Source organism: Ranitomeya imitator, chromosome 3 (assembly GCF_032444005.1).
Source record: "Ranitomeya imitator isolate aRanImi1 chromosome 3, aRanImi1.pri, whole genome shotgun sequence".
Taxonomy (NCBI): domain Eukaryota; kingdom Metazoa; phylum Chordata; class Amphibia; order Anura; family Dendrobatidae; genus Ranitomeya; species Ranitomeya imitator.
This window is the reverse complement of record NC_091284.1, coordinates 338,301,071-338,316,893: the sequence shown is the minus strand read 5'-3', so window position 1 is coordinate 338,316,893 and position 15,823 is coordinate 338,301,071. Positions and strand designations below refer to the sequence as shown.

The 15,823-nt window shown below is 41.2% G+C and overlaps 1 protein-coding gene across 2 annotated transcripts in view; it reads right to left on the bottom strand.

Moving 5' to 3' along the window:
• Positions 1 to 15,823, bottom strand: part of CRYBG2 (crystallin beta-gamma domain containing 2) — a 387,765-nt gene that overhangs the window by 20,399 nt on the left and 351,543 nt on the right. For both annotated transcript variants that reach the window (XM_069756757.1, XM_069756758.1), the window contains 5 exons: positions 2,290 to 2,426; positions 2,058 to 2,184; positions 1,826 to 1,968; positions 1,618 to 1,744; positions 1,115 to 1,147 (listed from right to left, as the gene is read on the bottom strand). In XM_069756757.1, coding sequence (XP_069612858.1) covers positions 1,115 to 1,147; positions 1,618 to 1,744; positions 1,826 to 1,968; positions 2,058 to 2,184; positions 2,290 to 2,426 — 567 coding nt within the window. The remainder of the gene's footprint in view (positions 1 to 1,114; positions 1,148 to 1,617; positions 1,745 to 1,825; positions 1,969 to 2,057; positions 2,185 to 2,289; positions 2,427 to 15,823) is intronic.

Below are 15,823 nucleotides of genomic sequence, written 5' to 3'. Positions count from 1 at the left end.
ATATATCTTGGTACCGTGTTAGCCAGTGGATAGAAAAATCTCCTATCTCAGTAATTTAACAATCTGTCTTCAATTAATACAGATTTTATCCCAGAAATGAGAATTTTGCAAATGAATACATCTAATCTGAGAACAGCATAAAGTAGAGAAAGACACCCTTATTCCTGCAATGAGTCACTTACTGGACTGTGGTTTTGATAAAGCAGGAAATCATTATTAGAGGACTAGTAACCTATTGCCAGGTAGTCAAGCACATTCATGAGCTCTGTATAACCCCACTCCTTATTGGCCACTTTCTGTGTACACTGCACCTAGGCAGAAAGCTGCCAATCAGTGGTTTGGGTGGGGTTATACTGAGCTCCGCACTCAGACAACTCCTCGATCCGCAGCACATAAAACTGTGATTTTATCAAAATGACAGCAAGCAGCTCAGTAAGTGACTCATTGCAGGAATCAGAGTATCGGCCCTTACAGCATGCTGGTCTCAGATGGGATAGCAGAAACCTGGTCACAGATTCCCTTGAACATGTGTACATACATTTTTACAGGGTTTTTACATTTCCCCCCTCTACTACATTATACACTTTCTGTGAACAAAGAGTACAAAAGGAGCATAACGGAAATCAAAAGAGGTAATAATGCTTTATTAAATTACATGTAAAAGTGTAACATACACATAATAACAATATACTAGTACAAAAATATATACGTAGTGCTCAAGGATGGTTAAAACATAAGTGGACAACCCCCGGGGTGCACCGCCAATAGGGCCAATACACAAGCATAAGGTTTGCGTGTGCTGGTTCAGGTGCGCATGAGTAGCTGCACCCGTATAAAAATAGTACCTAGTATTTTTGTACTAGTATATTGTTATTATGTGTATGTTACACTTTTACATGTAATTTAATAAAGCATTATTACCTCTTTTGATTTCCGTTATGCTCCTTTTGTACTCTTTGTTCACATATTTTATGGAGTTGGTTCTTTTGTTGGGTGGGGGGTTACTTCGCACTATTTAGTGCCCTTATCCCCCTCCTGTATCTATTATGTTGCCTGGTTTTGTTATTATTATACACTTTCTGTTGTATATATGAACCAGAACTGTTTTTCTCACCTTAGGTAAATATTGAAGATTCTGACCTCCAACCTATTAAAAGAAATAATCGATAAAATGATGAAAAGGGTAATGAAATCTAATGACATAAAATCAACCGTTAGATCCAGTTCCCAGTTTGGGTGCAGAACTTTTTTCATTAATTTTATTTTTTCTGGCAGCACTTGTAGTGGGGCCTTAGGACATGTTCACACGTTGGATCATTTTTGTAGAAGATAAAGTTCAATAAAACGCAACAGGACTTTACAATAAAACATTTTCGCACCGGATGAAAGCATATGTGCAAATTTTTATGCATGCTGCAAATGTTAGAATGGGATGATGTGGTAGATTCATGTGAAACATGAAATCATTGTATTTGCCACTAATCCACATGAAAACTGATGATGGAAAACAGGTAAAATATTTGCTACAACTGCTACAGTGCCATAACTAATGGCATGAAAATTGTAAGCTCATATATAGCAAAACCCTCATTATAGTTGGTTATGAACATATGTTACCTGTAGTACTGGCTGCACAGAACTGATATGGCTGTCCTTAGCTCCCCAGTCTTGATAGTTGTGATAAATCCCCTTTTCTAGAATATACTGCTCTCCTGAGAAGTCAACATTCTCATACGCCACCCACCTAAGGAATAGAATGAGTCTAAGTATTTCAAAGGTATGATTAAAAAATTATTAAAATCACTTTTTTTAAAAACAAACTTACACTCCATTGAGGACTTGGACAGAGCAAGTATTAGTCCCATATTGAGCAACCTCTATATCTGCCAGTGCTTCATTCAGACGCAAACACGAACCTTCTAAGCAACCTGGCTTCTCATATAGTATTATCTCAGGTTCTGAAAAATCCTAAAGGAACAGAAAATGTGTAATGTATAACACATAAAAAAATTAACAATGATGCATGAAAAATAGACTAACATCTTTAAAATCCTCACCGTGCGGATATGCCGAAGTGATCCCAACGCTTCAGTACAACCTCCCCACTGAGACCAGTTCTGATATTCCCCTTCTTCTAGAAGGTATTGGTGACCATGAAAGCTTTCTTTCTCATATCCTACCCAACTGTATTCAAGAAAAGTGGCAAGGTGAGGGAAATGGAAAGACATTAACCTGGTAAACCATTCCGTTATTTTGTAATATTATTTGTATTGACAACTTTATACCTACCATCCTCCAAAGACTTTCAAAGAGCCCACATTAGTGAGACGCTCTCCATGCTGGTTAGGCTCCCCTTGTAGTAAATGAAGGTCTTTGGTCACTTCCCAGTGGTGGCCTTTAAACTCAGGGTGTTCAAACAAGAGAATCTGCAAGGATAGATTGTTTGTAAATGTAAACTGGAACAACTATTAATCTAAATACCAAAATTCTGATTTGAAATTTATGTCACCACAAAAATCATTTTGACTGATATACAAGTATACACCTCAAAATGACAAATCGTAGCTGCAAAATAGCAGAACAAACAATGTATCAATGGAACAATAGCCTACAATAGAAGCTGACTTATAGATACAAACAAGCCATCCTTTCCGTTTCATCGGTGAGCAAGTGTTTTCAAGATGTAAACAGCGACTATTATCTCTATTGGAGTGATGAGACGAATGTTCACAGAAACAAGAAAATAAAACTTTTCTGCAATATTAGTGAGTTCTTTTAGTAAACATGCTAAGTATATATTTACAAGCAAATGTTTCTTCCAAAGGTTTGGGCAAAACCTATCCTAAGTCCTTTATACTTGAAATGTTATATGGATAAGACTAATTAGAGGAGCAGTAACTAATTACCATAGTCTCTTCCAATTAGAGATGTGCTTAACTTTTTATAGTGGCAATTTGCATTAACTCTGGTTTACTTTATGAAGCATGAGCAGATGAATTGCAAGAAATTGTAAAGTCTTTCCTTGCTATGAAAATTAACTTAAATACAAAAACCCATTTCCACTGAATTTCAACCTGCCACAAAATGATCTGCTTACATCACTTCAGTAATCTCATTCGCACTCAAAAAAGTATTAACAAGACAAGGGAGCGGATACTACTCTGTCATTGTAAAAGTAGACTGGTTGTTTTAAAAGTGGTCTGGTACTTGAAATCATTGTCTTCTATTAACCATGGTTACCTCCAAGGAAACTTGAACACTGATCATTGCCTTACATCTAAAAGGGTTTTATGAGAAAGAACAATGCCGATATTAAGACTAATTAATTAACCATTTGTCAGATGCAGTGATGAAGAAAATGTAAGGGTGTGAAAATCCAAGAAGTGCCACAATCATTTCAGACAGAAGATTCAGCTACAGGATCAGTTCCACACCAGTGCAGAGCTTGCTCAGAAATGGCAGCAGGCAGGTATCAGTGCATCTGCACGCACCATGAGGTGAAGGCTTTAGTAAACTGACCTGGGGCCAATATGGGCAACAAAGAAGCCACTTCTCTCCTTGAAAAACATTAAGGATAGACTGAATTCTGCTGGAAGCATAATGATTGTACTGCAGAGGACTTGGGTAAAGTTATTTTTCTGATGAAGCTCCATGTAGACTGTTTGGGACATCTCATCGAATGACTGTTCGAAGAAAAAAAGGTGAGCACTACCATAAGTCGTGTGTAATGCCAAAAGTGAATGATCCTCAGAACAGTCATGTGCAGGGTCGGCGTCAGCATCCGGTGCACCCGGGCAAGTCTGGGTCTCTGAGCAGGCAGGGGGGCCCACTCACCGTCAGAGACACCGGCGCCCTGAGTGGGCCTCCCCGCTTGCTCAGAGCTCCGGCACTTGCAATACTTACCTCTCCATGTCCCACTGCTGTGGCGCCTTGCGTCCTCTGACTGTGACGTTCAGGTCAGAGGGCGCGATGATGTCACGTCTGTGCACCCTCTGCCTGAACAGTCACAGTGCAGAAAGCCGGAAGACAATGACACTGAAGAGTCTGGAGGAGAGGAGCAGCCAGCAATGGAGAGGTGAGTATTTCATTTTTTTTTATGTTTAGAGCATTATATATGGGGCCCATCATACACTGGAGCATCATATATGGGGCCCATTATACACTGGAGCATCATATATGGGGCCTACACTTGAGCATCATATATGGGCCCATCATACACTGGAGCATCATATATGGGGCCCATTATATATGGAGCATCATATGGGGCCCATTATATATGGAGCATTATATGGGGACTTTTCTGTATGGAGCATTATATGGGGCCCAATCTGTATGGAGCATTATATGGGGCCCATCATATACTGCATGGAGCATTATATGGGGCCCATCATATACTGGAGCATTATATGGAGGCAATCATATACTGTACTAGCTGAAGAGCCCGGCGTTGACCGGGAATAGTAACTAACTGTGGTTAGTGATAAATTATAATGATTATCCTCCATCCGATAGTCCAATGACCATATACCCATCAAACATCCCCCATCCCATAGTCCAGTGCCCATATACCCATCACACATCCTCCATCCCATAGTCCAGTGCCCATATACCCATCATACACGTCCTCGATCCCATAGTCCCATGCGCATATACATATCATACATATCCTCTATCCCATAGTCCCGTGCCCATATACCCATCACACATATCCTCCATCCCATAGTCCTGTTCCCATATATCCACCATACTATCCTCCATCCCATAGTCCCGTGCCCATATACCCATCACACATATCCTCCATCCCATAGTCCTGTGCCCATATACCCACCACACTATCCTCCATCCCATAGTCCTGTGCCCATATACCCATCAAACATATCCTCCATCCCATGGTCCCTTGCCCATATACCCATCATACATATCCTTCATCCCATAGTCCAGTGTCCATATACCCATCATACATATCCTCTATCCCATAGTCCTATGCCAATATATCCATCACACATATCCTCCATCCCATAGTCCCTTGCCCATATACCCATCACACATATCCTCCATCCCATAGTCCCTTGCCCATATAACCCACCATACATATCCTCCATCCCATAGTCCCGTGCCCATATACCCATCATACATATCCTTCATCCCATAGTCCAGTGTCCATATACACATCATACACATCCTCCATCCCATAGCCCCATGCCCATATACCCATCATACATATCCTTCATCCCATAGTCCAGTGTCCATATACACATCATACACATCCTCCATCCCATAGTCACGTGCCTATATACAGTTATATGAAAAAATTTGGGCACCCCTATTAATCTTAATGTTTTATAAAAATTGTTTTTTTTGCAACAGCTATTTCAGTTTCATATATGTAATAACCACACACATGAACAAGGCCGGTTCCAGGTTTTCATGTACTCCGGGCGAGAGAGTCTCAGTGGGCCCCTTTAACACATACCACAAATTCATGATGCACAGATGGAGCAGAGAAATATAGGTATAGTACAATACCAAAGATTTCACTTCTTACATTACATGATGACAGTATAGTTCTCCAAACAGTATTATGGACACCACATCATGCTCAATACATATTAATGAGTCCCATATATTGCTCCATACAGTATTATGGGCACCACATTTTGCTCCATGCAGTATAATGAGCCCCATATATTGCTCCATACAGTATTATGGATAGAGTTGAGCAATTTGTTCGGGTACCCTCTTATTCAGCAAGCTATACAGCTTACCGAATAAGCTGGAGAGGGCACCCCGCTTACTGGATCGCACCGGCTGATCGGCACCGCAGCTGCATGTGTCGCGGCTGTGTCACAGTCACAGCACATGCATGGAGAGCCCAACAAACAGGTTTGATCGATCCAGCAACGAGAACCCGGTGCGATCCAGGAAGTTGGGTTCCCTCTGCAGCTTATTCAGTAAGCGCTATAGCTTGCCAAATAAGAGGGAACCCGAACAAATTCTAATTATGAGCACCACATAGTGCTCCATACAGAATAATGAGCCCCATATATTGCTACAACATAATGGGTCCCATATAATGTCCCATCTATATATATATATATATATATAAATGAGTGTATGTGTGTATATATCAGCCACACCCACTCCACACAGCCCCACCCAATCACTAAGCATCTTTCATTTCACCAGAGCTGTTTAAAGGGTATGTGCACACGTTGCGGATTTTGCTGTGGATCCGCAGCGTTTTCGCAGCTGCGGATCCGCATCAGTTTCCCATGAGTTTACAGTACTATGGAAAACGAAATCCGCAGTGCACATGCTGCGGGAAAAAACGCGCGGAAACGCAGCGTTTTATTTTCCGCAGCATGTCAATTCTCTGTGCGGAATCCGTAGCGTTTTTACACCTGCTCCAATAGAAAACTGCAGATGTAAAACCGCAGCGGAATCTGCAATAGAAAACGCGACAACGCGGTTTTACACTGCGGATTTATCAAATCCGCTGCGGAAAAATCCGCAGAGGAGCTTTCTACAGAAGCGGAGCTGTGATTGGTTGCTATAAGCAACAGTTTTCCCACTCCACAACACCTCAGCAGACACTGACCGGGTGGGAGAAATCTAGCATCCCCGGGAATATAAAGCTCCCAGCTATTGTCTGCCCCCCCAGACATGACAGAAATGAATCACCCCCTCCTCTATTACTGCCATGCTCTATTGTTACTGACGTAGAAAATCGCATCATCAGCGGCCGCACACAGAGCCGCACTGCCAGGTTACATAACGGCACATCTCCAGGAACTCCATGGTCAGCACCACCCAGCTCGGGACTATGGGATGGAGGATGTGTGATGGGTATATGGGAACAGGACTATGGGGATGGAGGGTGTGTATGATGGGTATATGGGCACAGGACTATGGGTTGGAGGATATGTATGATGGGTATATGGACACAGGATTATGGGATGGAGGATATGCATGATAGGTATATGGGCATGGTACTATGGGTTGGAGGATATGTATGATGGGTATATGGGCATGGGCCTATGGGATGGAGGATATATGTGATCGGTATATGGACACGGGACTATGGGATGAAGGACATGTATGATGGGTATATGGGCATGGGATTATGGGATGAATGATATGTATGCTGGGTATATGGGCAAGGAACTATGGGATGGAGGAAATGTATGATGGGTTATATGGGCACGAGACTATGGGATAGAGGATATGTATGATAGGTACAGTTATATGAAAAAGTTTGGGCACCCCTATTAATCTTAAGCTTAATGTTTTATAAAAATTGTTTTTTTTACAACAGCTATTTCAGTTTCATATATCTAATAACTGTTGGACACAGTAATGTTTCTGCCTTGAAATGAGGTTTATTGTACTAACAGAAAATGTGCAATCTGCATTCAAACAAAATTTGAAAGGTGCATAAGTATGGGCACCCCACCAAAAAAGTGACATTAATATTTAGTAGATCCTCCTTTTGCAAAAATAACAGCCTCTAGTTGCTTCCTGTAGTTTTTAATGATCCTGGATGAAGGTATTTTTGACCATTTCTCTTTTCAAAACAATTCCAGTTCAGTTAAGTTTGATGGTCGCCGAGCATGGACAGCCCTCTTCAAATGATCCCCCAGAACATTTTTGCAATTACACATTTTGTTCTACATGTTTATTTCTCTTTGTGTGTATTGGTAATAAAAAGAAAATTGTACACTAAACCCCAAAAAGGGGCCAGGCAAAAATGTTAGCACCCTCAACTTAACTCCTTTCTGACATGTGACGTACTATCCCGTCGAGGTGGGGTGGGCCCGTATGCCCACCGACAGAATAGTAGGTCATAGCGATCGGCCGCGCTCACGGGGGGAGTGCAGTCGATCGCCGCTCTCACGGGGGGAGCGCGGTCGATCGCGGCCAGGTGTCAGCTGACTATCGCAGCTGACATCCGGCACTATGTGCTGGGAGCGGTCACAGACTGCCCCCGGCACATTAACCCTCGACACACTGCGATCATAGGGATCGCACTGCGGTATAGGGAAGCATTGCGCAGGGAGGGGGCCCGCTCCATGCTTCCCCGAGACCCCGGAGCAACGCGATGTGATCGCGTTGCTGCGAGGGTCTCTTACCTCCTCCTCCCTGCAGCAGGCCCGGATCCAAAATGGCCGCGGGGCTGCATCCGGGTCCTGCAGGAGGTGGCTTCACAGCGCCTGCTCTGAGAAGCCTGCAGCAGTGCACGTCAGATCGCTGACCTAACACAGTGCACAGCAAAGTGTCAGATCAGCGATCTTACAATATAACATGATGCCCCCCCGGAGCAATGTTATAGTGTAAAAAAAAAAAAATATTCAAATGTGTAAAAAAAAAAAAAATTCCCAAAATATATATATATATATATATATATATATATATATATATATATATACACACAGTATATTGTTCCTATAAATACATTTCTTTATCTAAATAACAAAAACAATAAAAGCACACATATTTAGTATCGCCACGTCCGTAACGACCCGACCTATAAAACTGTCTGACTAGTTAACCCCTTAAGTGAACACCGTAAAAAAAAAAAAAAGAGGCAAAAAACAACGCTTTATTATCATACCGCCAAACAAAAAGTGGAATAACACGCGATCAAAAAGATGGATATAAATAACCATGGTACCGCTGAAAACGTCATCTTGTCCCGCAAATAATGAGCCGCCATACAGCGTTAGCAAATAAATAAAAAAGTTATAGTCCTCAGAATAAAGCGATGCAAAAATAATTATTTTTTCTATAAAATAGTTTTTATCGTATAAAAGCGTCAACACATAAAAAATGATATAAATGAGGTATCGTTGTAATCGTACTGACTCGAAGAATAAAACTGCTTTATCAATTTTACCAAACGCGGAACGGTATAAACGCCTCCCCCAAAAGAAATTCACGAATAGCTGGTTTTTGGTCATTCTGCCTCACAAAAATCGGAATAAAAAGCGATCAAAAAACGTCACATGCCCAAAAATGTTACCAATAAAAACGTCAACTCGTCCCGCAAAAAACAAGACCTCACATGACTCTGTGGACCCAAATATGGAAAAATTATAGCTCTCAAAATGTGGTAACGCAAAAAATATTGTTTGCAATAAAAAGCATCTTCCAGTGTGTGACGGCTGCCAATCATAAAAATCCGCTAAAAAAATGCTATAAAAGTAAATCAAACCCACCTTCATCACCCCCTTACTTAGAGAAAAATTAAAAAAAATGTATTTATTTCCATTTTCCCATTAGGGATAGAGTTAGGGTTAGGGTTAGGGTTGGGGCTAGGGTTAAGGCTACAGTTAGGGTTGGAGCTAAAGTTAGGGTTAGGGTTGGGGCTAAAGTTAGGGTTAGGGTTTGGATTACATTAACGGTTGGGAATAGGGTTGGGATTAGAGTTAGGGGTGTGTCAGGGTTATGGGTGTGGTTAGGGTTACCGTTGGGATTAGGGTTAGGGGTGTGTTTGGATTAGCGTTTCAGTTATAATTGGGGGGGTTTCCACTGTTTAGGCACATCAGGGGCTCTCCAAACGCGACATGGCGTCCGATCTCAATTTCAGCCAGTTCTGCGTTGAAAAAGTAAAACAGTGCTCCTTCCCTACCGAGCTCTCCCGTGTGCCCAAACAGGGGTTTACCCCAACATATGTGGTATCAGTGTACTCAGGACACATTGGACAACAACTTTTGTGGTCCAATTTCTCCTGTTACCCTTGGGTAAATTCAAAACTGGGGGTTAAAAAATAATTTTTGTGGAAAAAAAAGATTTTTTATTTTCACGGCTCTGCATTATAAACTGTAGTGAAACACTTGGGGGTTCAAAGTTCTCACAACACATCTAGATAAGTTCCTTTGGGGTCTAGTTTCCAATATGGGGCCACTTGTGGGGGGTTTCTACTGTTTAGGTACATTAGGGGCTCTGCAAACGCAATGTGACGCCTGCAGACCAATCCATCTAAGTCTGCATTCTAAATGACGCTCCTTCCCTTCCGAGCTCTGCTATGCGCTCAAACGGTGGTCCCCCCCACATATGGGGTATCAGTGTACTCAGGACAAATTGGACAACAACCTTTGGGGTCCAATTTCATCTGTTACCCTTGTAAAAATACAAAACTGGGGGCTAAAAATAATTTTTGTGGAAAAAAAAATAGATTTTTTATTTTCACGGCTCTGCGTTATAAACTGTAATGAAACACTTGGGGGTTCAAAGCTCTCACAACACATTTAGATGAGTTCCTTAGGGGGTCTACTTTCCAAAATGGTGTCACTTGTGGGGGGTTTCAATGTTTAGGCACATCAGTAGCTCTCTAAACGCAACATGGCGTCCCATCTCAATTCCAGTCAATTTTGCATTGAAAAGTCACATGGCGCTTTTTCCCTTCCGAGCTCTGTTATGCGCCCAAACAGTGGTTTACACCCACATATGGGGTATCAACGTACTCAGGACAAATTGCACAACAACATTTGGGGTCCAATTTCTTCTCTTACCCTTGGGAAAATAAAAAATTGGGGCGAAAAAAAAAATCATTTTTGTAAAAAAATATGATTTTTTATTTTTACGGCTCTGCATTATAAACTTCTGTGAAGCACTTGGTGGGTCCAAGTGCTCACCACACATCTAGATAAGTTCCTTAGGGGGTCTACTTTCCAAAATGGTGTCACTTGTGGGAGGTTTCAAGGCTTAGGCACATCAGGGGCTCTCCAAACGCACATGGCGTCCCATCTCAATTCCAGTCAATTTTGCATTGGAAAGTCAAACGGCGCTCCTTCCCTTACGAGCTCTGCCATGCACCCAAACAGTGGTTTACCCCCACATATGGGGTATCAGCGTACTCAGGACAAATTGTACAACAACTTTTGGGGTCCAATTTCTCTTGTTACCTTTGGTAAAATAAAACAAATTGGAGCTAAAAAAAAATTTTTTGTGAAAAAAAGTTAGATGATCATTTTTTTTAAACATTCCAAAGATTCCTGTGAAACACCTGAAGGGTTAATAAACTTCTTGAATGTGGTTTTGAGCACCTTGTGGGGTGCAGATTTTAGAATGGTGTCACACTTGGGTATTTTCTATTATATAGAATCAATTTTGCATTGAAAAGTCAAACGGCGCTCCTTTCCTTCCGAGCTCTCCCATGCGCCCAAACAGTGGTTTACCCCCACATATGGGGTATTGGCATACTCAGGACAAATTGTACAACAACTTTTGGGGTCCACTTTCTCCTGTTACCCTTGGTAAAATAAAACAAATTGGAGCTGAAGTAAATTTTTGTGAAAAAAAGTTAAATGTTCATTTTTATTTAAACATTCCAAAAATCCTGTGATACACCTGAAGGGTTAATAAACTTCTTGAATGTGGTTTTGAGCACCTTGAGGGGTGCAGTTTTTAGAATGGTGTCACACTTGGTTATTTGCTATCATATAGACTCCTCAAAATGACTTCAAATGAGATGTGGTCCCTAAAAAAAAATGGTGTTGTAAAAATGAGAAATTGCTGGTCAACTTTTAACCCTTATAACTCCCTAACAAAAAAAAATTTTGGTTCTAAAATTGTGCTGATGTAAAGTAGACATGTGGGAAATATTACTTATTAAGTATTTTGTGTGACATATCTCTGTGATTTAATTGCATAAAAACTCAAATTTGGAAAATTGCGACATTTTCAAAATTTTCACCAAATTTCCATTTTTTTCACAAATAAACGCAGGTAATATCAAAGAAATTTTACCACTATCATAAAGTACAATATGTCACGAGAAAACATTGTCAGAATCACCGGGATCCGTTGAAGCATTCCAGAGTTATAACCTCATAAAGGGACAGTGGTCAGAATTGTAAAAATTGGCCTGGTCATTAATGTGCAAACCACCCTTGAGGGTAAAGGGGTTAATATTTGGTTGCACAAACTTTAGAATAAATAACTGCAATCAATTGCTTCCTATAACTATCAACAAGCTTCTTACACCTCTCATCTGGAATTTTGGACCACTCTTTTTTTGCAAACTGCTCCAGTTCTCTCATATTTGAAGAGTGCATGTCTTCTCCCAACAGCAATTTTAAGATCTATCCACAGGTGTTCAATGGGATTTAGATCCAGACTCATTACTGGCCACTTCAGAACTCTCCAGTGCTTTGCTTTCATCCATTTCTGGATCCCTGAAGTATGTTTGGGGTCAATGTCCTACTGGGAGGCCCATGGCCTAGTACGAAAACCCCACTTTCTGACACTGTGCATTACATTGCAACTCAAAATCCTTAAGTAATCTTCAAATTTCATGATGCATTGCACACAGTCAAGGCACCCAGAGTCAAAGGCAGAATAACAATCCCAAAACATCTTTTAACCTCCACTATATTTGACTGTAGGTACTGTGTTCTTTTCTTTGTAGACCACATTCTGTTTTAGGTAAACAGCAGAAAGTTGTGCTTTATCAAAAAGCTCTAACTTGGTTTCATCTGTGCACAAGACGCTTTCCCAGAAGGATTTTGGCTTACTAACGTACATTTTGGCAAACTGCAGTCTATCTTTTTTATATGTCTCTGTCAGCAATTGGGTCCTCCTGGATGTCCTGCCATTTCATTCAAATGTTGACAGATAGTTCACACTCACACTGATACACCCGAAGCAGTCATAACAGTTTGAATTTCTTTGGAACGTGATTGGGGCTGCTTATCCTCCAACTGGACCCTACTGAGCTGCAAATTTTCATCAAATTTTCTCTGCCATCCAATGAGATTAGCTATAGTGCCATGGGTTGTAAACTTCTTGGATTATGTTACCCTCCTTGGACATAGGAACATCAAGATCTCTAAAGTTGGACTTGTAACCTTGAGATTGTTCACATTTTTCCACAATTTTGGTTCTCAAATCCTCAGACAGTTCTCTTCTCCTCTTTCTGTTCTCCATGTTTAGCACGGCTCACACAGACACACAATGCAAAGACTGCGTCAACTTCTCTCCTTTTTATCTGGTTTCAGGTGTTCCATATCTGTTACTTGCGACAGGTGGGTTTGAACGAGCATCATATGATTGAAACAAAGTTGTTAAACCACAATTTTGGAAATGTGCAAACAATTTTGTCCAGCTCAGTGTTAGGTTGTGTGTGAAATTATGTCCAATTTGTCTTCTTTTTCTCTGATTTTTGTGTTGTTCTAATACACAAAAAGGAAATAAACATGTGTGTAACAAAACATGCTTAATAGGGAGAAATACTTCATTTTCTGAAACAATTTCAAGGGTTCTAACACTTTCAGCCATGACTGTGTATGTGTATGTGTGTATATACAGCTCTCGCAAAAATTAAGAGACCACTGCACAGTTTTATAAATATCAGCTTCTCTACATATCTAACAGCCATTCCATTCAGCGTCAGTTGAATTCCAACCAGAGTACACCTCATTCTACTTAATGTGCTTCTGATTAGGTGATCATCTCAACCAAATGTTATGTTTAATTAACGGTGCTGTGGAAAAAGTGTATAGCGCCCACCAGAGTTGGATTTTCTCCAGGGTCTCAGCTGCCGGGGGTAGCCGAGACCCCAAAGAACATGATTGGGGGCGGTTTTTACTGACCCGAATACTGTACATCAGGGGGTCTCCAAACGCGACATGGCTCCACCATTGATTCTAGCCAATTTTGTGTTCAAATGGTGCTCCCTCCCTTCTGAGTTCTGCCGTGCGCCCACACAGTGGTTTACTCCCACATATGGGGCATCAGGGTACTCAGGACAAATTGGACAACAACTTTCGGGGTCCAATTTTTCCTGTTACCCTTGAGAGAATAAAAAAATTGGGGGTTAAAAAATGATTTTTGATTTTCACGGCTCTGCGTCATAAACTTCTGTGAAGCATTTGGGCATTCAAAGTGCTCACCACACATCTATATAAGCTCTTGGGGGCATCTAGTTTCCAAAATGGGGTCAGTTGTGGGGGGTTTCTACTATTTAGGCACATCAGGGGCTCTGCAAACGCAACATGATGTCCATAGACCATTCCATCAAAGTTTGCATTCCAAAACATCACTACTTCTCTTCTGAGCCCCGACATGTGTCCAAACAATAGTTTTCTCACACATATGGGGCATCAGCGTACTCAGGACAAATTTGAAAACAAATTTTGGAGTCCAATTTCTCCTGTTACCCTTGGGAAAATAAAAATTGGGGGCTAAAAAAATCATTTTTTATGAAAAAAAAGATTTTTTATTTTCACGGCTCTGCATTATAAACTTCTGTGAAGCACTTGGGCATTCAGAGTGCTCACCACACACAAGTTCCTTGGAGGGTCTAGTTTCCAAAATGGGGTCACTGGTGGGGTTTTCTACTGTTTAGGCACATCAGGGGCTCTGCAAACGCAACATGACGCCCGCAGACCATTCTATCAAAATCTGCATTCCAAAACGGCGCTCCTTCCCTTCTGAGCTTTGCCATGCGCCCAAACAGTGGTCCCCCCATATATGGGATATCAGTAGTGTTGAGCATTCCGATACCGCAAGTATCGGGTATCAGCCGATATTTGCGGTATCGGAATTCCGATACCGAGTTCCGATATTTTTGTGATATCGGGAATCGGTATCGGGATTTAGATTAATGTGTAAAATAAAGAATAAAAATAAAAAATCTTGATATACTTACCCTCGGACGGGCCCTGGTTGTCACCGCTGCAATTGCCATGTTTTCCTTCCTATAAATGAGCTTGTTAAGTACCTTCGATGACGTCGCGGCTTGTGATTGGTCGCTGAGCGGTCATGTGACCGCTCATGCGACCAATCACAAGCCGCGACGTCATCGAAGGTTATTAAAGCGCTCATTCTTAGGAAGAAAAGCATGGCGATTGCAGCGGTGACAACCAGGGCCAGTCCGAGGGTAAGTATATCAATATTTTTTATTTTTATTCTTCATTTTACACATTATTATGGATCCCAGGGCCTGAAGGAGAGTTTCCTCTCCTTCAGACCCTGAGAACCATTACGGATACCTTCCGATATTTGTGTCCCATTGACTTGTATTGGTATCGGATATCGGTATCGGCGATATCCAATATTTTTCGGATATCGGTCGATACCATCCAATACCGATACTTTCAAATATCGGACGGTATCGCGCAATACTAGATATCAGCGTACTCAAGACAAATTGCACAATAATTTTTAGTGTCCAATTTCTCCTGTTACCCTTGTGAAAGTAAAAATTTGGGGGTGAAAAATCATTTTTTTGGAAAAAATAAGATTTTTTATTTTCATGACTCTACGTTATAAACATCAGGGTATCTGCAAATGCAAGATGACATCAGCAGACCATTCCATCAAAGTCTGCATTTTAAAACATCACTACTTCCCTTCCGAGCTCTGCCATGCACCCAAACAGTGGTCCCCCACAAATGTGGAGTATCGGCATACTCAAGGAAAACTGGACAGCAACTTTTGGGGTCCAATTTCTCATGTTGTTACCGTTGTGAAAATAAAAAATTGCAGGCTAAAATATCATTTTTGTGGAAAAAATATGATTTTTTTATTCTCACGGTTCTAAGTTATAAACTTCTATGAAGCACTTCGGGGTTCAAAGTACTCACCACACATCTAGATAAGATTCTTAAGGGGTCTCATTTCCAAAATGATGTCACTTGTGGGGTTTCCACTGTTTAGGCACATCAGGGGCTCTCCAAACGCGACATGGCATCCAATCTCAATTTCAGCCAATTCTGCATTGAAAAGGTCAAACAGCGCTCCTTCTCTTCCAAACTCTGCCGTGCCCTTAAACAGTTGTTTACCCCCACATATTGGGTATCGGCATATTCAGGAGAAATTG